Below are 19,869 nucleotides of genomic sequence, written 5' to 3' on the forward strand. Positions count from 1 at the left end.
CTACACATTGGGTACAGTGTACACTGCTCAGGTGACGGATGCACCAAAATCTCAGAAATCACCATTAAAGAGCTTATCCATATGACCAAAACCACCTGTTCCCCCCAAACTATGAAAAATTTTTTAAAAAATCGGTGAACAAGCAAAAAAAAAAAAAAAAAACAAACCAAAAAACCCAAATAAATAAAAAAGAATTTTATAGTTAAAAACCTGAAAAGCCATAACTAGATTCTACCATTACCATTCTACTATGATTGTTTCATCACATACCTATCTGTCCATAAATACATCTTGATTCTTGATATTCTACTTTTAAAATGCGTTTTAAAGTGGTATCTAAATGTAGTTTCTGAAGCAAGGGGTCAGAAACTCCCACACCTAATAGAGAGGAAAATGATATACAATCGTGGGTGGCATATGACCCTCAATGATAGACCACAAATACCACGACAGTCTCATAATACCATATTATTATTATTTTTTTTTTGAGACACAGTCTTGCTCTGTTGCCCAGGCTGGAGTGCAGTGGCACGATCTCGGCTCACTGCAACCTCTGCCTCCTGGGTTCAAGCAATTTTCCTGTCTCAGCCTCCCAAGTAGCTGAGACTACAGGCGCACACCACCATGCCTGGCTAATTTTCATATTTTAAATAGAGACGGGTTTTCACTATATTGGTCAGGCTGGTCTTGAGCTCTCAACCTTAGGTGATCCATCTATCTCGGCTTCCCAAGGCATGAGCCACCATGTTCAGCCCAATATATCACATTTTTACTGCACCTTTTCTGTTTAGATATGCTTAGATACACATATACTTTCCACTGTGTTACAAAAGCCTACAGCATTCAGTACAGTAGCATACTGTACAGATATCTGGCCTAGGAGCAATAGGCCATACCATATAACCTAGATGTACAGTAGGCCATACCATCAAGTTTTGTCTACACTTTACAATGTTCACAATGACACGGTCGCCTAACAACGCACTTCTCAGAACATATCCCCTTTGTAATGTTTGAGGTTGTTACAGCATCATACATGTAGTTCCTTATTCATGGTGACTGAAAATATATTACATTTTTATGACTTGTTACATTTAGTTGTGGTAGCAAAGCAACTAAGTGCTAACTCTAAACAGCCTTGAGTTTGAAACCTGGTCTAGGCAAGTCATTTAATGCTTCTAGGTATCAGTTTTCCTTACTGCAAAATAAGATACTAGTAGCAATGTCAAAGCGTTAATGTGAGATTTAAATAAGATTTAAATAAGATAAAATGTTTAGTACAGCTGGCAATACAGAAAGGACATAACAAATGTTAGCAATTATTATCATCACTGTATTAGTTCATTCAGCCTACACAACAGGTTCTAGCTGCTACATGGCTATACACACCCATGCAACTGTTTGTAGTATTTTTTCATTACCATATGTGCTCTAACAACCTTGGGTAGTGATTTTACTGAGATTAAAGACAGAATGAGGATGAACGGGTCTAAGTGCACCCATTCTCCATCTTTTCACTCCACTCCCTGATGGAAGCAGATGTTCACTCTATTATCGAAAGCAGTGATTGTGGAGTCCTAGAGTAAGGGAAAAGGAGTCAGGCTGGTGGGAGCAGGGTACAGCAAGAAGAAAGAGCAGATAAGGTGTAAGTCTGCCTTTCTTCATGGTCCAAGAAACACAGCCCTCCTGCACAAATAACTCACAATCTTCCTGCACTCAACTTATCACCAGACTCTTGGCTGACAGAAAAATGCAAGTTAGCTCACTGCAGCCTTGGCCTTATCAGTACTGCACATAGCCCTCTGCAGCACACAGCACAAGTATCATCCTATAAAATCCCCAGCCTTTGTCTCCTGGCAGTCAGCTTCTCTCTTGCTGATCTGCCCACTGCACCCTTGCAACCAACCTACTTCCATACTTTCTCTAATAAATCTGCTTTTCTTTACCTACAATTGCCTTGGTAAATTCCTTTACTGCCTGCAACACCAGCCCCAGCTAGTTGTGACCTATGACAGTGAGGATGAACACAAAAAAACACACTAAGGGCATGGTTCCACTTTTCAGTACTTGGTTGACAGGAGGCTGATAAACTGCCTAATTGTGCTCTGCTTCCTTTAGATGAATACTGCTGCTGCCTCTTAAAACTTCATTTGAGACCACATAATTATAAATTTCTATCAAATTTGGTCCAACTCAAACAAAATGTGTTATCTTCACTAATCACACATCCAAATGCCTTTATATCTGTACGTAGCATATTTATGCCAGTTTTGCTGTAGATGGAGTTGGCTGGGCATAGTGGCTCACATCTGTAATCCCAGCACTTCAGGAGGTCGGGATTACACTTTGGGAAGCTGAGGTAGGTGAATCACTTGAGGTCAGGAGTTTGAGACCAGCCTGGACAGCATAATGAAACCCTACCTCCACTAAAAAATACAAAAATTAGCTGGGCATAGTGGTGCACACCTGTAATCCCAGCTACTAGGGAGGCTGAGGTAGGAGAATCACTTGAACCCAAGTGGCAGGTTGCAGTGAGCCAAGATCGAGCCACTGCACTCCAGCCTGGGCAACAGAGGGAGACTACATCTTAAAAAAAAAAAAAAAAAATAGAAAAAGTAGGTAGAATCATAAAACCTCTACCAACTACATGCCTCTTTAAAGACATCATTTAAGTGAAAGCTGCAGTTCTACTTTTACGGAATTTTTATTTAAAAATATGGCATCTGGGCTGGGTGCAGTGGCTTATGCCTATACTCATCAGCACTTTGGGAGGCCAAGGCAGCACAATCACCTGAGTTCAGGAGTTTGAGAGACCAGCCTGGACAACATAGTGAGAACTCATCTCTATTTAAAAAAAGAAAAAGACCAGGTACAGTGGTGCATGCCTGTAGTCTCAGCTACTCAGAAGGCTGAGGCAGGAAGATCACTTGAGCCCAGAGGTTGTGGGCTATAGTACACTATGCCCATCGGGTGTCCACACTAAATTCAGCATGAATATGGTGATCTCCCAGGAGTGAGGGACCATTAGGTTGCCTAATGAGGGGTGAACTGGCCCAGTTTGGAAACAGCAGGTCAAAACTTCCATGCTGATCAGTAGTAGGACTGCATCTGTGAAAAGTCAATGCGCTCCAGCCTGGGCAACACAGTGAGCCCCCCTGCCACTTTAAAAAAAAAAGCAAGCATGAAATCCACTTCTTTGCTAACTTTTAAAAAATTAGTCTTAGTTCTTTTCTTTCTCTTTGCCAGAGAAAGCAGAATCTAATTTTAAAATTTAAAAGTACTATGTGGCTTCACATAACATACTTTGTCTACTGCTAATTCTCCTGAACTTAGTATGAGATGTAATAGGATATTAAAAGAGTATGGTAAAAGTAAAGAATACCTCATCTTAAAAAACTAATTTGGATGAGGTTTCTCCAAGTATACTTTTAAAACATTATTTGACTTCTACACTACATATATGCTTTACACGTTCAAAAATAAAATAAAATCCTAATGAAAAACTGAAACCTATGAACCATATCAAATTGGTAGCATAACAGAGAAAGGTATTTTAAGTGACTTCTGAACACAGTACTCATTATACATTCTTCATGCAATATATTCTAAATATGAAAATAAATGCAAACAGCTTAAACTTTATTAAGCTTATTGATATTAGTAATACCAGCACTGTAATTTTAAAATAATTTTATGTATACAGTGGGAGAACGCAAATATGTTTATTAATTTTTTTCTTTGAGACAGGGTCTCACTCTGTCTTCCAGGCTGGAGGAGGGCAGTGGCTTGAACATGGCTCATTGCAGCCTCAACCGGGGCTCAAGCGATCCATCTGCTTCAGCCTCCTGAGCAGCTTAGAACACAGGCACACACCAACATGCCTGGCTAATTTTTTTTATTTTTTGTACAGATGGGGTCTCATCATGTTGCCCAGACTGGCACTGAACTCCTGGGCTCAAGCAATCCTTCCACCTCAGCCTTTCAAAGTCCTGAGATTACAGGCATGAGCTTAGCCAGTTTATTAATTGCATTAAATATCAAGATTTTCATTTAAGACAAGAGACAAATACAGAGTCAAGGAAGAAAAAGTCTGCTTGCTAAATAGGACTTGGAATATCACTCTGAACTCATGATTAAACAAGCAAAAAACTTTTTCTTAGTTTTCTCCTCTCAAAGTACCTAGAAGCAATGATACTGCAGCAGTAATGAATATGCCAAACATCCAGAACTTGGTTTCTATATACAATTTCTCACCAAGAATCCTTGGATAAAGAGTCCTTTCCAGAGGTGAGGGAAAAAAGCGTAAGATAAACCTGGAGTATTTTGTGTTAGAAAGCACTCCAAGATTAACTGGGAACAGGGGTGTCAAAACACACAGGAGTCAGCTTGAAATGATACCTACTGACCAAATCTGGGACAATTTGGCCATTAAAAAGGAAAACGACTGTAACTGGTTATAAATAAAACAAGGAATAAATTAAAACCCATGAGAGTCCATAGAGGTATTACTCACCCCTCCCTGAAAAAAACATCTTATTTGCCATCATTGGGGAGTGACTATTTCTCCAGCTCTTTACTATGAATATTGAAAAGAAAAGAGAAGAAATTTAACATTTAATCTGCATTTTGGGGAAGAACAATAGTTTACCTGCACTTAATGAAGGAAATCTCTTTCTTAGAACCTCCAATAAAATAACTGATTTAAGCAACAGTCATCATGGGTGCCAAAAATCACTACGCAAAAGATTGTCAGAAACTGGGTATTTGCTTAGTGTCCAGGTATTACCCCAAGATTACATATTAATCACAAACTAACAAACCACACCTTTACAAGAGGTCAGTAGTCACGACTTTAATCAAATGATTACATTTAGCATCATTAATAGTGTGGAAATCTGACATTATGGGCCTCCTATATTATGCAATAGGAGGTACACAGCATCACCTATTAAATATTCTTGCCAAGGAAAGTTTTACTTTAAGCTAATTAAGCCTTCCTTTACACCTAACTTCCAATTAATAGGAAATTTAGGGAGAAAGAGGAATAAATAAAATGACATTAGGAGGGCACAAATCCAGAATGTGGGTATATTCTACAAGGCAACTGGTTGGTCAATTAGGTGTCAGAAAAAAGGAAGGAGGGAACATTCATCCTATTTAACTTTCCCAGCAAAAAGGAGGGGGGATGGATACTATTCTTTTTACAAAAGAAACTAAAGACTTAATTACCAAATGCAATCAATACATGAATATTGACTGACTACAGCTGGGGGAGGAACCCTCAAAGACACTTTGGAACAATTGAGGAATTCTGAATAAAAAGTTGTTGATTTTGACAGGTATTAATAATGATACTGGGGTTAGCAGGAGAATGTCCCTATTCTTAGGAAATACATGCTGAAACATTGGAGGATTATGGTTTCAAATAATTACACACATACAGAGAAAGAAGGGAAACAATATGGTAAAAATGCTAATCACTGAATCGGATATTCATTGCATTGATTAGCATTTTTATTCATTGCATGAATAACCAATCACAGTTGCATAGAATCAACCTCTATAAGACTGAAATTTTTCGTAACAAAGTTAATAAAATTGTACTTCCATTGAGAAGTACAGAAGAAAGTATAAAAAAGTATACCTATACCAGAATTATATTTGGGTTGAAATCTAAACTATCTTAAGATAGTGTGCCCTAAGGCAAGTTATAATTCTTAGGATCACTATGTTTGTCACTTCTGTAAAATTCAAGTAATAATACTTGCATCATTAGGTTCTGAGAATTAAATGATTACAAATGCAAAAATGCCAAGCAGTACTGCAGAAAATAAACCTGGTTTTCATAATCAATATATTACTACTAATCCTAAAATACAAAACTACAGGACAATGTTCATTATATTCACACTCTATAAGGGGAACTACATTAGATAAAATTATTATTAGTCCACTAGCAGTCCAAGTGAAGTAATGGGGGAAATGAAGATTTATATAGTGTTTTTTAAACCTAAGAATTCCAACTCAACACCTAGAGAAAAGGAAATTAAAATTGTGCAGCCTGCTTCCGGTATTAGCCTATCTCCAAACAAAACATTAAGAAAATAAGTGGAAGTTATAGAGAATTTCTTCCTGACTTCAAGAGATCATCTACTTACATGCTAAAAATGAAATTAAGTTTTTGTCTTCATTTCTGTAAGTTCCAAAAAAAGCACACAATTACGGGTTTTATTCTAAATTTATTCTAAATTCTGCTTGGAGTCATAGAACTCACATGGACGCAATTTCCTTTAATCAGTTCTAACGTACCTGTCATTTCTCGAGGTAACCCCTTTTTCTGATTAGGCCAGCAATAAAACGACTAGACGCAGAGTGATCCTCAGGAAGGAAAGAAAAAGAGGTGTTTGTGTATACACACACACATATATACACACACATATTTTTAAATAAGTGCCATCTTTCTCTTTCCTGTACCACAGAAAAAGCAGAAAGGGAAAGGAGGAAAAAAACCCAGGTCTCAGCCTCCCGGGTTCGACCAGGTGAGAGGTGGCAACACCTCCGGCCGCTCCGGGTTAGGCTGTTGGGCGTGAAAAGGACGGGCAGCTCCCTGGAAGGTCGGGGTAACTGCTCCCGGACCGCGGGGCCCAAGGCCGGTCTCCTCCCTGAAGGATTAAATGCCACCGAGGGGATCCCGCGGGGTGTCTCCCGGCGCGGACGAGGGTGACAGACCCGGCTCTCCGCTCCCTCCGGCGCCAGGTGGGGCCCACGCGGTGTCAGCCCCGGGCGGCGTGCAGCGGCCGCCCCCCTCGCGGCCGGAGCCCGCCCTCTCCTCCCCGTTACCTGCGGGCGGCGGCGCCGGGCCCGGAGGCCTGCTGCTCCTCCTCCTTCTCCCGCCAGGCTGGGGCGGCGAGGCGGCGGCGGCGACGGCCCGGGGGGAGGGGGCGGAGCGCGCGGCTCGCTGCCTCTCTCCTCCCCCGGGAGGCTCAGGGGCCCCTATCTCGGGCCACCGCGCCTAGGCCCGTGAGCAGCCTGTAGCTGAGGCATGGCGGCACAGCCCACCGGCGTGCCTGCGAAGTAGGAGTGCGAGGCGGCTGGGAGGATAGCACCCCTGGCGCTCGGAGGGGCCTGAGGGGAGGAGCGAGGGCGCCTGGGAGCCGCGCGCGGGCGGCCGTTGGGGACGGTTGGCCGAGGGCAGGCGGTTGTTTGGGGAGCGCGGCGACGGCTCGCGTGTTCCCGGCGGGGCGGGGTGGGGAAGGGGAAGGGGACTGAGGGGAGGGGAGGGGGAGGTTGGGAGGGAGCCGCCGCCGCGCGCGTGCGGGCCGGCGCCGCCGCTGTTGCCGCTCCGCTCACTCCAGCCTGTTTGGGGGCACTTTGTTTGTGTCCCACAATGCTCTGCGCGGGCGGACTGGCTGGGGAAGGAGGGGTGGGGCGGGGCAAAGCGAGCTCGGGGGCGGGACTCGGGGCGGGGAAGGAAACGTGATGATTGCGCAAGCGCAGAAAATGGGCCCTCCTGGCCGTCGGGACTTGCACTGTGGGTGACTCCGTCTCCTCTGACGGTAGAGCCCGTGTGACCCAGAAAGGCCGTGGGTCTTGACACAGTATTTTTGCCTATGTGCGCACAGGTGCAGATTTTCGTATACCCCCATAAGCCCTGTCGCATTTGTCCTTCCTCTAAGCCGTCTTCCCATCCATCACCGCTCTCACACCTGGGAAGCATTTCTCCGCAGGAGTCACACTTCTAACAGTTTTTTTTTTCTTCGAACTAAAAACATAACTCCTATTTTCTTGGGTAGTTTCTGTAGCCAGGGCGAAATCGAAACACTTCAGCCCCTCTTCGGCGAGGGAGGTCAGTTGGTAATTGCCTATTGTTCACCCATGGAAACAGGCCTGCCAAGGGCCGCCCAGCAGACCGATGAGCCGGTGCCCCGGTCCTGGGCGGACAGCGACCCCTCTGGGGTGTGCGGCTCCTCGGGCCTCCTCGCAGTGCTTGCTTTTTGCCGTTTAGCACTTGCCTAGGTGACCCTGGCAGGGCGTGCGGCTCTGAGATGCGCGGAGAAATGGACTCCCAGGTCCCTCTCGTTCCTCCAACACAGGGACACCTAGAGCTGCTCCAAAAATATACCGTACTTCTTCCACAACCGTGAATCTGTCGTGTTTACTTCACCATCACTTTCCTGGCGTTCCCGGAGGGAGTGTGCGGGCCACCCCAAAGTAACCGGTATGCCCGGTGTGTTTTGCAACCCTTGGTCAACTGCAAAATAAACCTAGCCATAAGTCTTGGCTTCCCCGACCAGGCGGGCGAGCGCGCTCCACACCGCCCCCGGAGGTCATAGGGGCGCCGGGGACTGCAGGCGGCAGCGCCCCCGGTGCCTGGGGGCGGGCGGGGTGAGGGCAGGTGCTTCTTGGGCACTCTGCGTTTCCCCACGCCTCCAGCTTGCAAACCGAAAGACTTCTTTCCAGAGGATTTTGTGCAAGGGGGGTGGTCGTCCCCCGAAGTAGTGTGGATTTTTCTTCTGAAACACTTAGCAACGTCTCACAACAATTCACTCTGAGAGACAAACAGCCAAGCACCTAAGCACCCTAATTCTGACACTTGACATCTTGAGGAAAAAAGGCATAAAAACAACTTCTGTTTTTATAGTCCTTTGCAGTTTCCAACAAGTTTGCAAGTATGTTGTTTAATCCTCACAGCAACTGTAATTCACAGGTTTTATCACAGGTTTTTATTATTGTTCCCACTATCGTTTTTATTATTCCCATTTCAGAGATGAGAAAAATCAGACAGATGCAAATTAGGCCTAGAAACTTTTGCACTAAGATTTGAAGAGGGGAAGGGAAAGAAGGCGGAATACTTACCGGGGAGAGGACTGGTGGCCACAGAGCGAGACTCAGTAAAGGGCAGGAGCTAGAGCCCTGGTGAGGGGTATTTGAGAGTGTATGTAGGTGGAAAGCAACTGGGAAACAATCAGGATGGAATGAAGTAGTCAAATAAATCCTATCTACCTCTCCGAGTGCCTTTAACAGGATAGTCTCAATAAAACACCATTAGGCAAGTCTTTAGTCAGTGTTTCTCCATGGACTGTGGTGGCAGCTCCCCAACTACCACAATGACACAAAAATTTTCTTTCCTTTGTAGTACAACTTGAAATCAGGTAGAGGAATGCCTCTAGCTTGGTTATTTTTCCTCAGAATTGCCCTAGCTTTTCAGGGTCTTTCGTGGTTCTATACAAATTTTAGGATTGTTTTTACTAATTCTGTGATGAATGTCACTGATATTTTGGTAGGGATTGTACTATACCTGTAGGTGGCTTTGGGTAGTATGGATATTTTAACCATATTAATTCTTTCAATCCATGAGCATATCTTTCCTTTTTTTTTTTTTTTTTTGGTTCTCTTAAATTTCTTTCATCAATGTTTATATTTTTCCGTGTAGAGATTTTTCACTTCTTTGCTTAAATGTATTCCTAGGTATTTTATTTTGCTTTTTTGTAGCTATTATAAATGAGATTGTTTTCTTGATTTCTTTTTCAGATGGATGGCTGTTAGCTTCTAGAAAGTCAACTGATTTTTGTATCCTGCAACTTAACTGAATTTGTTCATCGAAGTTCTGAGAGATGGATTCTTTAGGTTTTTCTAAATATGAGATCATGTCATCTGCAAACAAGAATAATTTGACCTCTTCCTTTCCAATTTAGTTGCCCTTTATTTCTTTCTCTTGCCTAATTGCTGTGGTGAGGACTTCCAGAACTATGTTGAATAGTAGTGGTGAAAGTGGGTATCTTTGTCTTGTTCTAGATCTTAGTGGAAAGGTTTTCAATGTTTTCCTGTTCAGTGTGATATTAGCTGTGGGTTTGTCATACATGGCTTTTATAATTTAAAAATTTTTTCCCTTAGATTATTCTCTTGTCTCCTCTGCTTTTCCCACTTAAAAAAAATTTTTTTTGGAGACAGGCTCTTATTGTTTTGTCCAAGAGTGCAGTGGTGCAGTCATAACTGCATATAGCCACAAACTCCTGGGCACAAGCATCCTCTGGCCTTAGCCTTCCAAATATCTGGGACTACAAGTGTGCCACCATGTCTGGCTAATTTTAAAATTTTTTTGTAGAGCTGGGTCTTGCTATGTGAACTTGGGCTCAAGAGAGTCTCCCGATTACAGGCGTAAACCACCATGCCTGAGTTTCTATTACCTGCTTTTCTATTTCTCATTTAACATTGAAATATTTTATCATCCTTCCACTCCACCCCACCTCAGGTCTGAAGACTTTATTAAATAACAAATGACTGTGAGGCCCTTAAGGGCTTAGTGCCAGATGCTTGGAGAGGGTGTGAGAAAAAATACAAGGAAGATTAACTTTGCAGGAGCCCTCTTGTCTGTTTTGGCTCTGGGCAGGGTCAGTTTCTGTGGCTTCTGCAGCCTCCCACCTTTTTCCTTCTTGAGCTGGTAGAGACTTGCTTATGGGTTGCTGGAATATATACACCTTTCTTTGACACTAGGTTAAATAATACTGCTGGGAGGATTTTATGAAATCAGAATCCTGTACACAGGTGAAACAAACAAATGTAGACAGTATGAGGAACCTTTAATTATTAACCTGGTTTGGATGATTCTGAGGAATTCAAATTCCAGGCAAATTCCAGGAGTTATATTTCAGCCACGAGCTGTTTAGGGAACTAAATTCTGGCAAAAGATGGTACTTCCTTGTGGAAGACCATTAGAACTAAGTGAAAACTTATTTAGTCCGAAAGCATTAGCATTAAGGCATGAAGGTTTTCTTTTTTCTTTTTTTTTTTTTTTTTTTGAGACGGAGTTTCGCTCTGTTACCCAGGCTGGAGTGCAATGGCGTGATCTCAGCTCACCGCAACCTCCGCCTCCTGGGTTCAGGCAATTCTCCTGCCTCAGCCTCCTGAATAGGTGGGATTACAGGTACGCGCCACCATGCCCAGCTAATTTTTTGTATTTTTAGTAGTGACGGGGTTTCACCATGTTGACCAGGATGGTCTCAATCTATTGACCTCGTGATCCACCTGCCTCGGCCTCCCAAAGTGCTGGGATTACAGGCTTGAGCCACCGCACCCCACCCGGCATGAATACTTTCTACCCAACCTTACTTCCTTATTAGATCATCCAACTAGACATGTAAAAAAGTAATCGCACTCCCTTACCCTAAAATTTGTACCTCTTCCAGTGTTCACATTTTACCATTCATCCAGTGGAGCAGGTTGACTTTGCTACTTTACTATTGCATCTCAATTCCAATCCATCAACAAGTCCTATTGAATCTGTCCATCTCCACTGCCACTGTCCTAAAATAAGATGATACTAGCTTGTGCCTGAAGAGTTATAATGCCACTTAGGTGGTTTCCTGAATGCAATCTCCCTTTCCTCTGTGTCTAAATGGTCGCCAGAGTTGTAATGCATAGCAGTCAAGTCACCCAACAATGGTTTCTTATTGTTCTCAAGATAAAGTCCCAAACCCTTAGCATGGCTTTCACACCACTACGCAATCTGGGCCCTTTCAGTGTCTTGAGCTTCATCTCTTAACTAAGCTCTTTCAGGAAATATGCCAGTTGCAGAGGTGTTTTTTTTTTTTAACATCTTCTAAAATGCCATGCTCTTTCTCCACTACATGTATTATTCCTTCTGTGTAGAAATACTGTACTCCATTCCTTAGCTGATTTCCTTTCCATCTGCAGATCTCTTCTTTTCCATATAGATACACACACACACACACACACACACACACATCTGCTTTCTTGAGATATAATTCACATGCCATACAATTCACCCATTTAAGGTATGTAATTAATTGGCTTTTCGCATATTCACAGAGTTGGGCAACCATCACCATAATCAATTTTATAACGTTCTCATGACCCAGAAAGAAACACATAACCTGTTAGCAGTCACTCCCATTTTCTCCCAACTCTGGCCCTACAAACCACTAACTTAGCTACTTTCTGTCTATACAGTTCTGCCATTTTTTTCTTTTTTGCAGTTTCAGTGAGCAGCTGTGCCATGTTTGGCTGCATTGTTTTTCCTCTCTTTTTCCCCCAGCATTTGTAAAAAGGGACTAGGTTGTTTGCCCTATAGTGTTTGCCACAATTGATTTTGTCAGCTGCATCCCTGTGGAGTATTTATGTTCCCTTATCTGCATTTAGTGTAATTTGACAGTAGGATCTAAATGTTTTATCAGATTCAAGTTTAATTATTGGCAGTATTACTTCATAGGTGGCAGTGTACTTTTCCACTGAGAAATATAGAATGTATGCTTGTCTTTATTTTTGTGTTGTTGGCAGCCATTGATGAGAAATATCTAGATCAATTCATTCATTAGGAGTTTTTAAATAGTGATTTAGTTCCATCATTCTTCATTTATTAGCCGTTGTACAACGTTTCTACAAAAGAAAATCGCTCCTTTTTGATTATTTGATTACCTAGTGATATTGTTTATATAGGAAAGCAGGATAAATGGTTGATTCTTTCTCTTTTACCAAGTAATTGCATACCTTAATAGTTCTTACTTCTCTCCTTTCAGCCACTACGATCCTGATCCAAAGTCCTTAACCTAACCCCTAAGACCTTAAATCTTTGGGATCCTACTCCTTTTGCAAGGTCCTGCATGATTTGGTCCCTATCTCTATAGTATCCTTTCAGGCTACTTTCCTCCTCTCTCACTATATCCCATCCATGCTGACCTATTTTCATTTCCTAAGTCGCCAGAGTTTTTCACATTTCAGGGCCTTTGTACATATCCCCTCACCTGGAAATCTTTCTCCAACTTCCCCTAACTCTTACTTACCTTTCAATTATTGCTTTGTTAAGGAAGACTAGGTTGGTCTTCTGATTATATCCTCTTATACCACCCTGTGTTTGACCTACATGGCACTTCTTATACAGATGCTCCTCAACTTATGATGGGGTTATATTGCAATAAACCCATAATAAGTTGAAAATATCATAAGTCAAAAATGCATTTATTTATTTGATATGGAGTCTCACTCTGTTGCTCAGGCTGGCACGCAGTGGCACCATCTTAGCTCACTCCACCTCCTGGGTTCACGTGATTCTCCTGCCTCGGCCTCCCAGTGGCTGGGATTACAGGCATGTACCACCATGCCCACCTAATTTTTGTATTTTTAGTAGAGATGGGGTTTTACCACACTGCCCAGGCTGCCTTCAAACTTCTAACCTCAAGTGATCCACCCGCCTTGGCCTCCCAAAGTGAAGTGCTGGGACTAAAGGTGTGAGCCACTGCACCCCACCAAAAATGCATTTAATACATCTGACCCTTCAAACATCCTACCTGGCTTACCTTAAATGTGCTCAGAACATTTACATTTGCCTACAGTTGGGCAAGATCATCCAACACAAAGTCTGTTTTACAGTAAAGTGTTGGCTATCTCATGTAATTTATTGTGAAAGTGGAAAATAGAATGGTTGTATAGATAATGTGAAGTACAGTTTCTTTGGTATATTTATCACTTTACACTGTTGTAAAGTCAAAAAATCTAAAGTTGGGGACTGTCTGCAGTTCATAGTTATGCTTGTTTGTGATAAGCATAAGTTCCATGAAGGCAGCAATCGTATCTACTATTTTTCTTCTAAGATTAACTTAATGATTGGAATATTGTATATGCTCAAAAAATAAATGTTGAATTGAAGTCATATTTGGGAAAAAGAAAATATTTTCTCTTGGCTGGATGTGGTGGCTCACGCCTGTAATCCCTGCACTTTGGGAGGCTGAGGCGGGTAGATCACCTGAGGTCAGCCTCCCAGACTGACCAACAAGGTGAAACTCGTCTCTACTAAAAATACAAAAATTAGCCGGTGTGGTGGCAGGCGCTTGCAGTTCCAGCTACTAGGGAGGCTGTGACAGGGGAATTGCTTGAACCTAGGAGGTGGAGGTTGCAGTGAGTCGAGATCACGCCACTGCACTCCAGCCTGGGTGACAGAGCAAGACTCCATCTCAAAAAAAAAAAAAAAAAAAAAAAAGAAGAAGAAAAAGAAAATACTTCATCTCAACTTGTAAAGAGTAAAGATAGCTAAGATTTACTGAGTTCTTCTGATATTCAAATCTAAGTAATCTGGCTCCAGAACCTAAGGTATCAGGTTGAAATCCCAATATAGGTGTACCTCACAGATATTGTGGGTTCAGTTCCAGACCATCACAATGAAGTGGGTCACACATATTTTATAGTTTCTCAGTACATATAAAAGTTATGTTTACACTATACTATGGTTCAAGATTGTCCAACCCATGGCCTGCAGGCTACATGCAACCTAGGACAGTTTTGAGTGTGCCGAACACAAATTTGTAAACTTTCCTAAAACATTATGAGATTTCTTTTGCAATTATTATTATTATTATCTTTTAGCACATCAGTTATTGCTAGTGTTAGTGTGTTTTATGTGTGGCCCAAGACGATTCTTCTTTTTCCAATGTGGCTTAGAGAAGCCAGAAGATTGGATACCCCTGCTATAGTCTATTAAGTATACAAGATCATTATATCTAAAAAATTTAAAATTAAAAATACTGTATTGCTAAAAAGTGCTAATGATCATCTGAGCCTTCAGCAAGTTATAGTCTTTTTGCTGTTGGAGGGTCTTGCCTCAGTGTTGATTGCTGCTGACTGAGCAAATGGTGGTTGTTGGAGGTTAGGTAGCTATAGCAATTTCTTAAAACAATGAGACAGCAATGAAGTTTGATGCATCCACTGACTCTTTATTTCACAAAAGATTTCTCTATAGCATGTAATACTGTTTAATAGCATTTTACCCAAAGTTGAATGTCTTTCAAAATTGGAGTCAGTCCTCTCAAACCCCGCTGCTGCTTTATCAACTAAGTTTATGTAATATTCTAAGTTCTTTGTTGTCATTTTAACAAAGTTCCCAGCATCTTCACCTTTATATTTATCTTGAGTAGATTCCATCTCAAGAAACTATTTTTGGCTGGGTGTGGCATATGCCTATAATCCCAGTATTTAGGGAAGCCAAGGTAAGGGAATTACTCAAGACCAGGAGTTCAAGAGCAGCCTATGCAACATAGTGAGACCCCATGTCTACAAAAAAGAAATGTTTTTAAATTAGCCAGACATGGTGGCATACATTTGTAGTCCTACCTAGTTGGGAGGCTGAGGTAGGAAGATTGTTTGAGCCGAGGAGTTTGAAGTTATGGTGTGCTATGAATGTGCTACTGCACTGCAGTCTGGGTGACAGAGCAAGACCCTGTCTCAAAAAACAGTAATTCCTTTGCCCATTCATCAGAAGCAATCCTTATTTTTCAAGTTTCATTATGAGATTGTAACAATTCAGTCATATCTTCAGGCTCCACTTCAAATTCTAGTTCTCTTGCTGTTTCTAGCACATCTATAATTACTTCTTCTATTGGAGACTTTAACCCTTCAAAGTCATGAGAGGTGGAATCAACTTCTTCCAAAGTCCTGTTAATGTTGATATTTTGACCTCCTCCCACAAATCATAGATGTTCTTAATGACATCTAGAATGGTGAATCCTTTCCAGAAGGTTTTCACTTTGCCCAGATCCATCAGAGGAATCACTATACAGGGTATCTAAAGCCTTTTGAAATGTGTTTCTTAAATAATAAGACCTGAAAATAGAAATAACTCTGTGATCCATGGGCTGCAGAATAGGTGTGTTAGCAGGCATGGAAACAACATTAATCTTGTACATCTTCATCATGCTCTTGGGTGACCAGTTACACTGTTAGAGAGTAATACTTTGAAAGGAATCTTCTTTTCTGAGCAGTAGGTCTCAACAGTGGGCTTAAAATATTCAGTAAACTATTCTGTAAACAAATGTGATTTCCTTCAGGCTGTGATGTTTCATTTATAGAATACAGGCAGAATAGATTGAGCATAATTGTTAAGGGCTCTAGGATATTCAGAATGGTCAATGAACACTGGCTTCCACTTAAAGTGGGACTAAGTTACCTTAGTCCCTAACAAGAGAGTCAGCCTGTCTTTTGAAGCCAGCCACTGCCTTCTTCTATCTAGCTATGAAAGTCCTAAATGTATCTCCTTCCAATCAAAGGCTGTTTTGTCACAAGAAGCATAGCTTTCAGCTTATCTCAGCTTTTGATATGTCTTCCTCACTAAGCTTAATCATTTCTAGATTTGATTTAAGGTGAGAGAGTGTGACTCTTCCTTTCTCTTGATCACTTGGAGGCCATTATAGGGTTATTAATTGGCCTAATTCCAATATTGTTGTGTCTCAGGGAAAAGGGAGGTCTGAGGAGAGGCAGAGAGACTGGAAACGACTGGTCAGTGGATCAGTAGGAAGACACACATTTTATTAAGTTTACCATCTTATATAGATGCAGTTTGTGGTGCCCCTAAATGATTACAATAATGATCAAAGTTCACTGATCACAGATCACTGTAGCAGTTATAATAATTAATGAAAAAGTTTGAAATATTATGAGAATTATCAAAATGTGATAGAGGCATAAAGTAAGTGCATGCTGTCAGGAAAATGGCTCCAATAGACTTGTTTGATGTGAAGTTGCCACACATCTTCAATTTGAAAAATGTAGAATCTGCAGTGTACAGTATCTCTAGGAATACAACATGCAAATCTACATATTAAAGAGGAATACAACATGCAAATCTACATATTAAAGAGGAACTAACCTCAATTTTGGGGGTTCTAAATTTATAAATCCCAGGGAAGAGACTTATTGGCTTAGCTTAGTTTGAGTATTCATCCCTAAACCAATCAACTAAAATCAAAGCAATGGGAATATTATAAGAAAATGTGGCTTTCATACAAGGTATATGGATGCTATATGGCAGTTTCCAGGAGAAGGAGGTATACCAGATAAACAGTCTCTTAGTAGAGCACATGCTTATTTCTTTCCATAGTCTAATTTCATATATTTTCTTGTCTGACATAGTGCAGTTTTCCCACACTGAACAGACACCTTGCCTACTTAATGAAAAACAAGTAAAAGACATGACAGCTACTGTCATCTTTCATTTATCTTTCATTTTCAGAATTTTAGTTGATCAGGTCTGGATGTGGTTGTACAAAATTTTGCAATCTATGGGCTAAATGGCAAATGTAACAGCTCTCAATGCAGTCATATCTTTTGCAAAGGTTCCAAGGTCAGCTCCTGTTGTGTGAGAAATTACCTTGTGGCAATGGTAACTTCCTAGACCCTTAGACAAAGTTATCTCAGGGAAGACCTACAGGCCAAACTAAGAATCTAGAATCACACAATTAATTAAGTAATTTAAAATATTCAACGAGAAGTGAGAGGAAAGAGTGAGGTAGATCAACCCCTTTTGGATAAGGTACAAGCAGGGTAGAAGGACCATACTACCTGAATCTGGATTATGCAATGTTCATATTCCTGTCTTTCCCCTTGCTGTGCCAGCTTTTCTTTCTGACGGTGTGGTTATGAGGATCAGAGGTGATGTTTGAGCAAGGGGATCCAAGGTGTATGGAACCAGCCTACACAGGGACTTGCCTATTGGAAAGACACAGGGACACATGTGCATGGCAGTAGCTCTATCTCATCAATCAGCCTGATGAGTAGGTCTCAATTTCATTTGCATTTTTGAGGCAAAGGACAAGTGGGGTCAGAATGGTATTGACTGTGAGTGGCTGATGTAAGGCTTCAAAAATATCAAGGGCTTAATGTATCTCAAGTATATTTAGTGAATCATAAATATTTGCATTGGCTTGGTCCTTCCTTCCCTTTCTATCTACTTTAGAACATGTATGTTCCAACATGTCTCACATACCATTTGCTTCCATACTTGGTTTCATGTAGCCTTTTTATTTTTGTTTTCTGCTGTATTAGTAAAATTGAAAATTCTCTAAAAGTTTAAAATGTGTATGTTACAAATAAAGATTATGTATAGTCAAGACTACCATGGAAGATCTCTTAAATTGCCCAAAAGGCACAATATATTGCATTTATGAGTCACATTGGAGGCTGACATTCTGTCTCAGTAAGTCCAACCTAGAGGATTTTCCTTGCAGCATTGGAACAGATGGCTCATCCTTCTATTGAGCCCCAGAGGAAGTCATTGGCTTGCATTTAGGACCTCTGGACTTGGAGTCAGACTGCTAGATGCCCACACTATGAGAGGCACCTGGAAACAGACCAATTGAGAGAATGACACATTTGTGTCTTCTATCTTCTGCTTACTCTGGACATGAATTTGCTTAGTCAAATGATGCTTATACTTCCCTCTCTTAAGCCCACTTTAGTTCATATGAATTAAATGTGTGTATGGTCTACTTCTAGGGTACAAAAAGGAATAAATGATAAAAGACAACCAGAATATGCACGATTAAAAAAAAAACCTTTAGAAAAGAAAAAAGAGCAACCTAAAAATGTCACTTGCCCAGATCTTATAGCATGTCTTGCTGGAGGAGGACAATAAAGTAAATCATAGGGCCAGCAAACTTCATGTGCATCTGTTTGTTAACTTACTTCCTTAAGAGTGGATTAAGTTCAATATGGCTGCCTCAGGATTCTGCTAGGAGACTCTTCCTTGTTTGTATGTACATGGCCATCCCTGAGTGTGATGGTTAATATGTGTCAATCTGACTGGGCTAAGGTAACACATCAAATAGCTGGTAACACATTATTTCTGGGTGTGTTGGTGAGGATGGTCCTGGAAGAGATTAGCATTTGAATCAGTAGATTGAGTAGAGGTCACCCTTACCAACATGGGTGGGTGTCATTCAATCCATTGAGGACCTGGATAGAACAAAAAGGTGAAGGAAGGGTGAATTTGTTCCTTCTGCTTGAACTGGGACATCATCCATCTTCTTTTACCCTCAGACAGTTGTGCTCCTGATTCTCAGGCCTTGGGACCCAGACCAGGATTTCTATCAGCTCCCCTGGCTCACAGGCCTTCTGACTTCTGACTGAATTACACCATCTGCTGTCCTGGATCCAGCTTGCAGAGGACTGCACATCGTGGGACTTCTTGGCCTCCGTAATCACTTGAAACAATGTCCACAGTATATCTCCTATTAAATAAATATATATCTAATCTCTTATTGGTTCTGCTTCTCTGGAGAGCCCTGACTAAAACACTGAGAAAGAGTTTGGGGAGGATTCCTCTGAAGGGGACTCTATTCTATTTTAGCAGTATATTCTACGTTGATGAATTTTTGAGCTGGGTCTTACAGGTTGAGCAATAATCACAGGTGATTTTGCAAGGCTTGAGTTTTGTTTTATTTTATTTTATTTCAGTTTTTAAGACTGAAACAGCCCATTGCATTCATTTTTGGGGACAGTGTTTGCTAATGACCCAACGCAGAAATCATTTGTGGTTAAGATTATGATCTAATCATTCACCAAACTTATAACAAATGGTCTTCACTGGGTCACAAAAACATTGCATAACAGTGGGGTGATTAATATTTTCTAATAAAAAGTGGAACTCTCATAGTAGCCATCTAGATGGGGGAGAAGGTGTTCTCAATTTTGTTATGTATTTTTAATTCTATTTGGCAGTTATATTACATTTTTCTGACTCATTCATTCTTTTGCACTTAGACAACTGTTTTCTGTCATCTTCTGTCAGTCCTCCAATACTTCCTTTCCCACTCTCTCTCAGTTGATGCCCATCATAAAAAACTACTACAGGCCGGGCACAGTGGCTCATGCCTGTAATCCCAGTTCTTTGGAAGGCCAAGGTGGGTGGATCACCTGAGGTCAGGAGTTCGAGACCAGACTGGCCAACATGGCGAAACCTTGTCTCTACTAAAAATACAAAAAAATTAGCTGAGCATGGTGGCAGGTCCCTGTAATCCCAGCTACTTGGGAGGCTGAGGTAGGAGAATTGCCTGAACCTGAGAGGCAGAGGTTGCAGTGAGCTGAGAT

At 41.4% G+C, this 19,869-nt stretch overlaps 1 protein-coding gene and 1 long non-coding RNA gene across 26 annotated transcripts in view; one reads left to right on the plus strand and one right to left on the minus strand.

The window, feature by feature from the left end:
• ZBTB44 (zinc finger and BTB domain containing 44) overlaps positions 1-7,362 on the minus strand; it is an 84,722-nt gene extending 77,360 nt beyond the window's left edge. For 13 of the 25 annotated variants that reach the window (XM_002754592.6, XM_035265105.3, XM_035265100.3 and 10 more), the window contains exon 1: positions 6,841-7,362. Coding sequence is in view for 3 of the 25 variants with exons in the window: in XM_035265103.3 (XP_035120994.1) it covers positions 6,310-6,316 (7 nt within the window). In the remaining 22 variants the exon portion in view is untranslated. Of the gene's footprint in view, positions 1-6,309; positions 6,379-6,840 lie in introns of all 25 variants that reach the window. The other 12 variants (XM_035265103.3, XM_035265102.3, XM_035265101.3 and 9 more) reach the window with 2 other exon arrangements.
• Positions 6,963-19,040, plus strand: LOC144578065 (uncharacterized). Its single transcript, XR_013523139.1, has 2 exons — positions 6,963-7,074; positions 18,820-19,040. It is a non-coding gene; the product is annotated as an uncharacterized LOC144578065 (long non-coding RNA).
• The last annotated feature ends 829 nt before the right edge of the window (positions 19,041-19,869 follow it).

This window comes from Callithrix jacchus, chromosome 10, assembly GCF_049354715.1.
Source record: "Callithrix jacchus isolate 240 chromosome 10, calJac240_pri, whole genome shotgun sequence".
NCBI classification, from domain to species: Eukaryota; Metazoa; Chordata; class Mammalia; order Primates; family Cebidae; genus Callithrix; species Callithrix jacchus.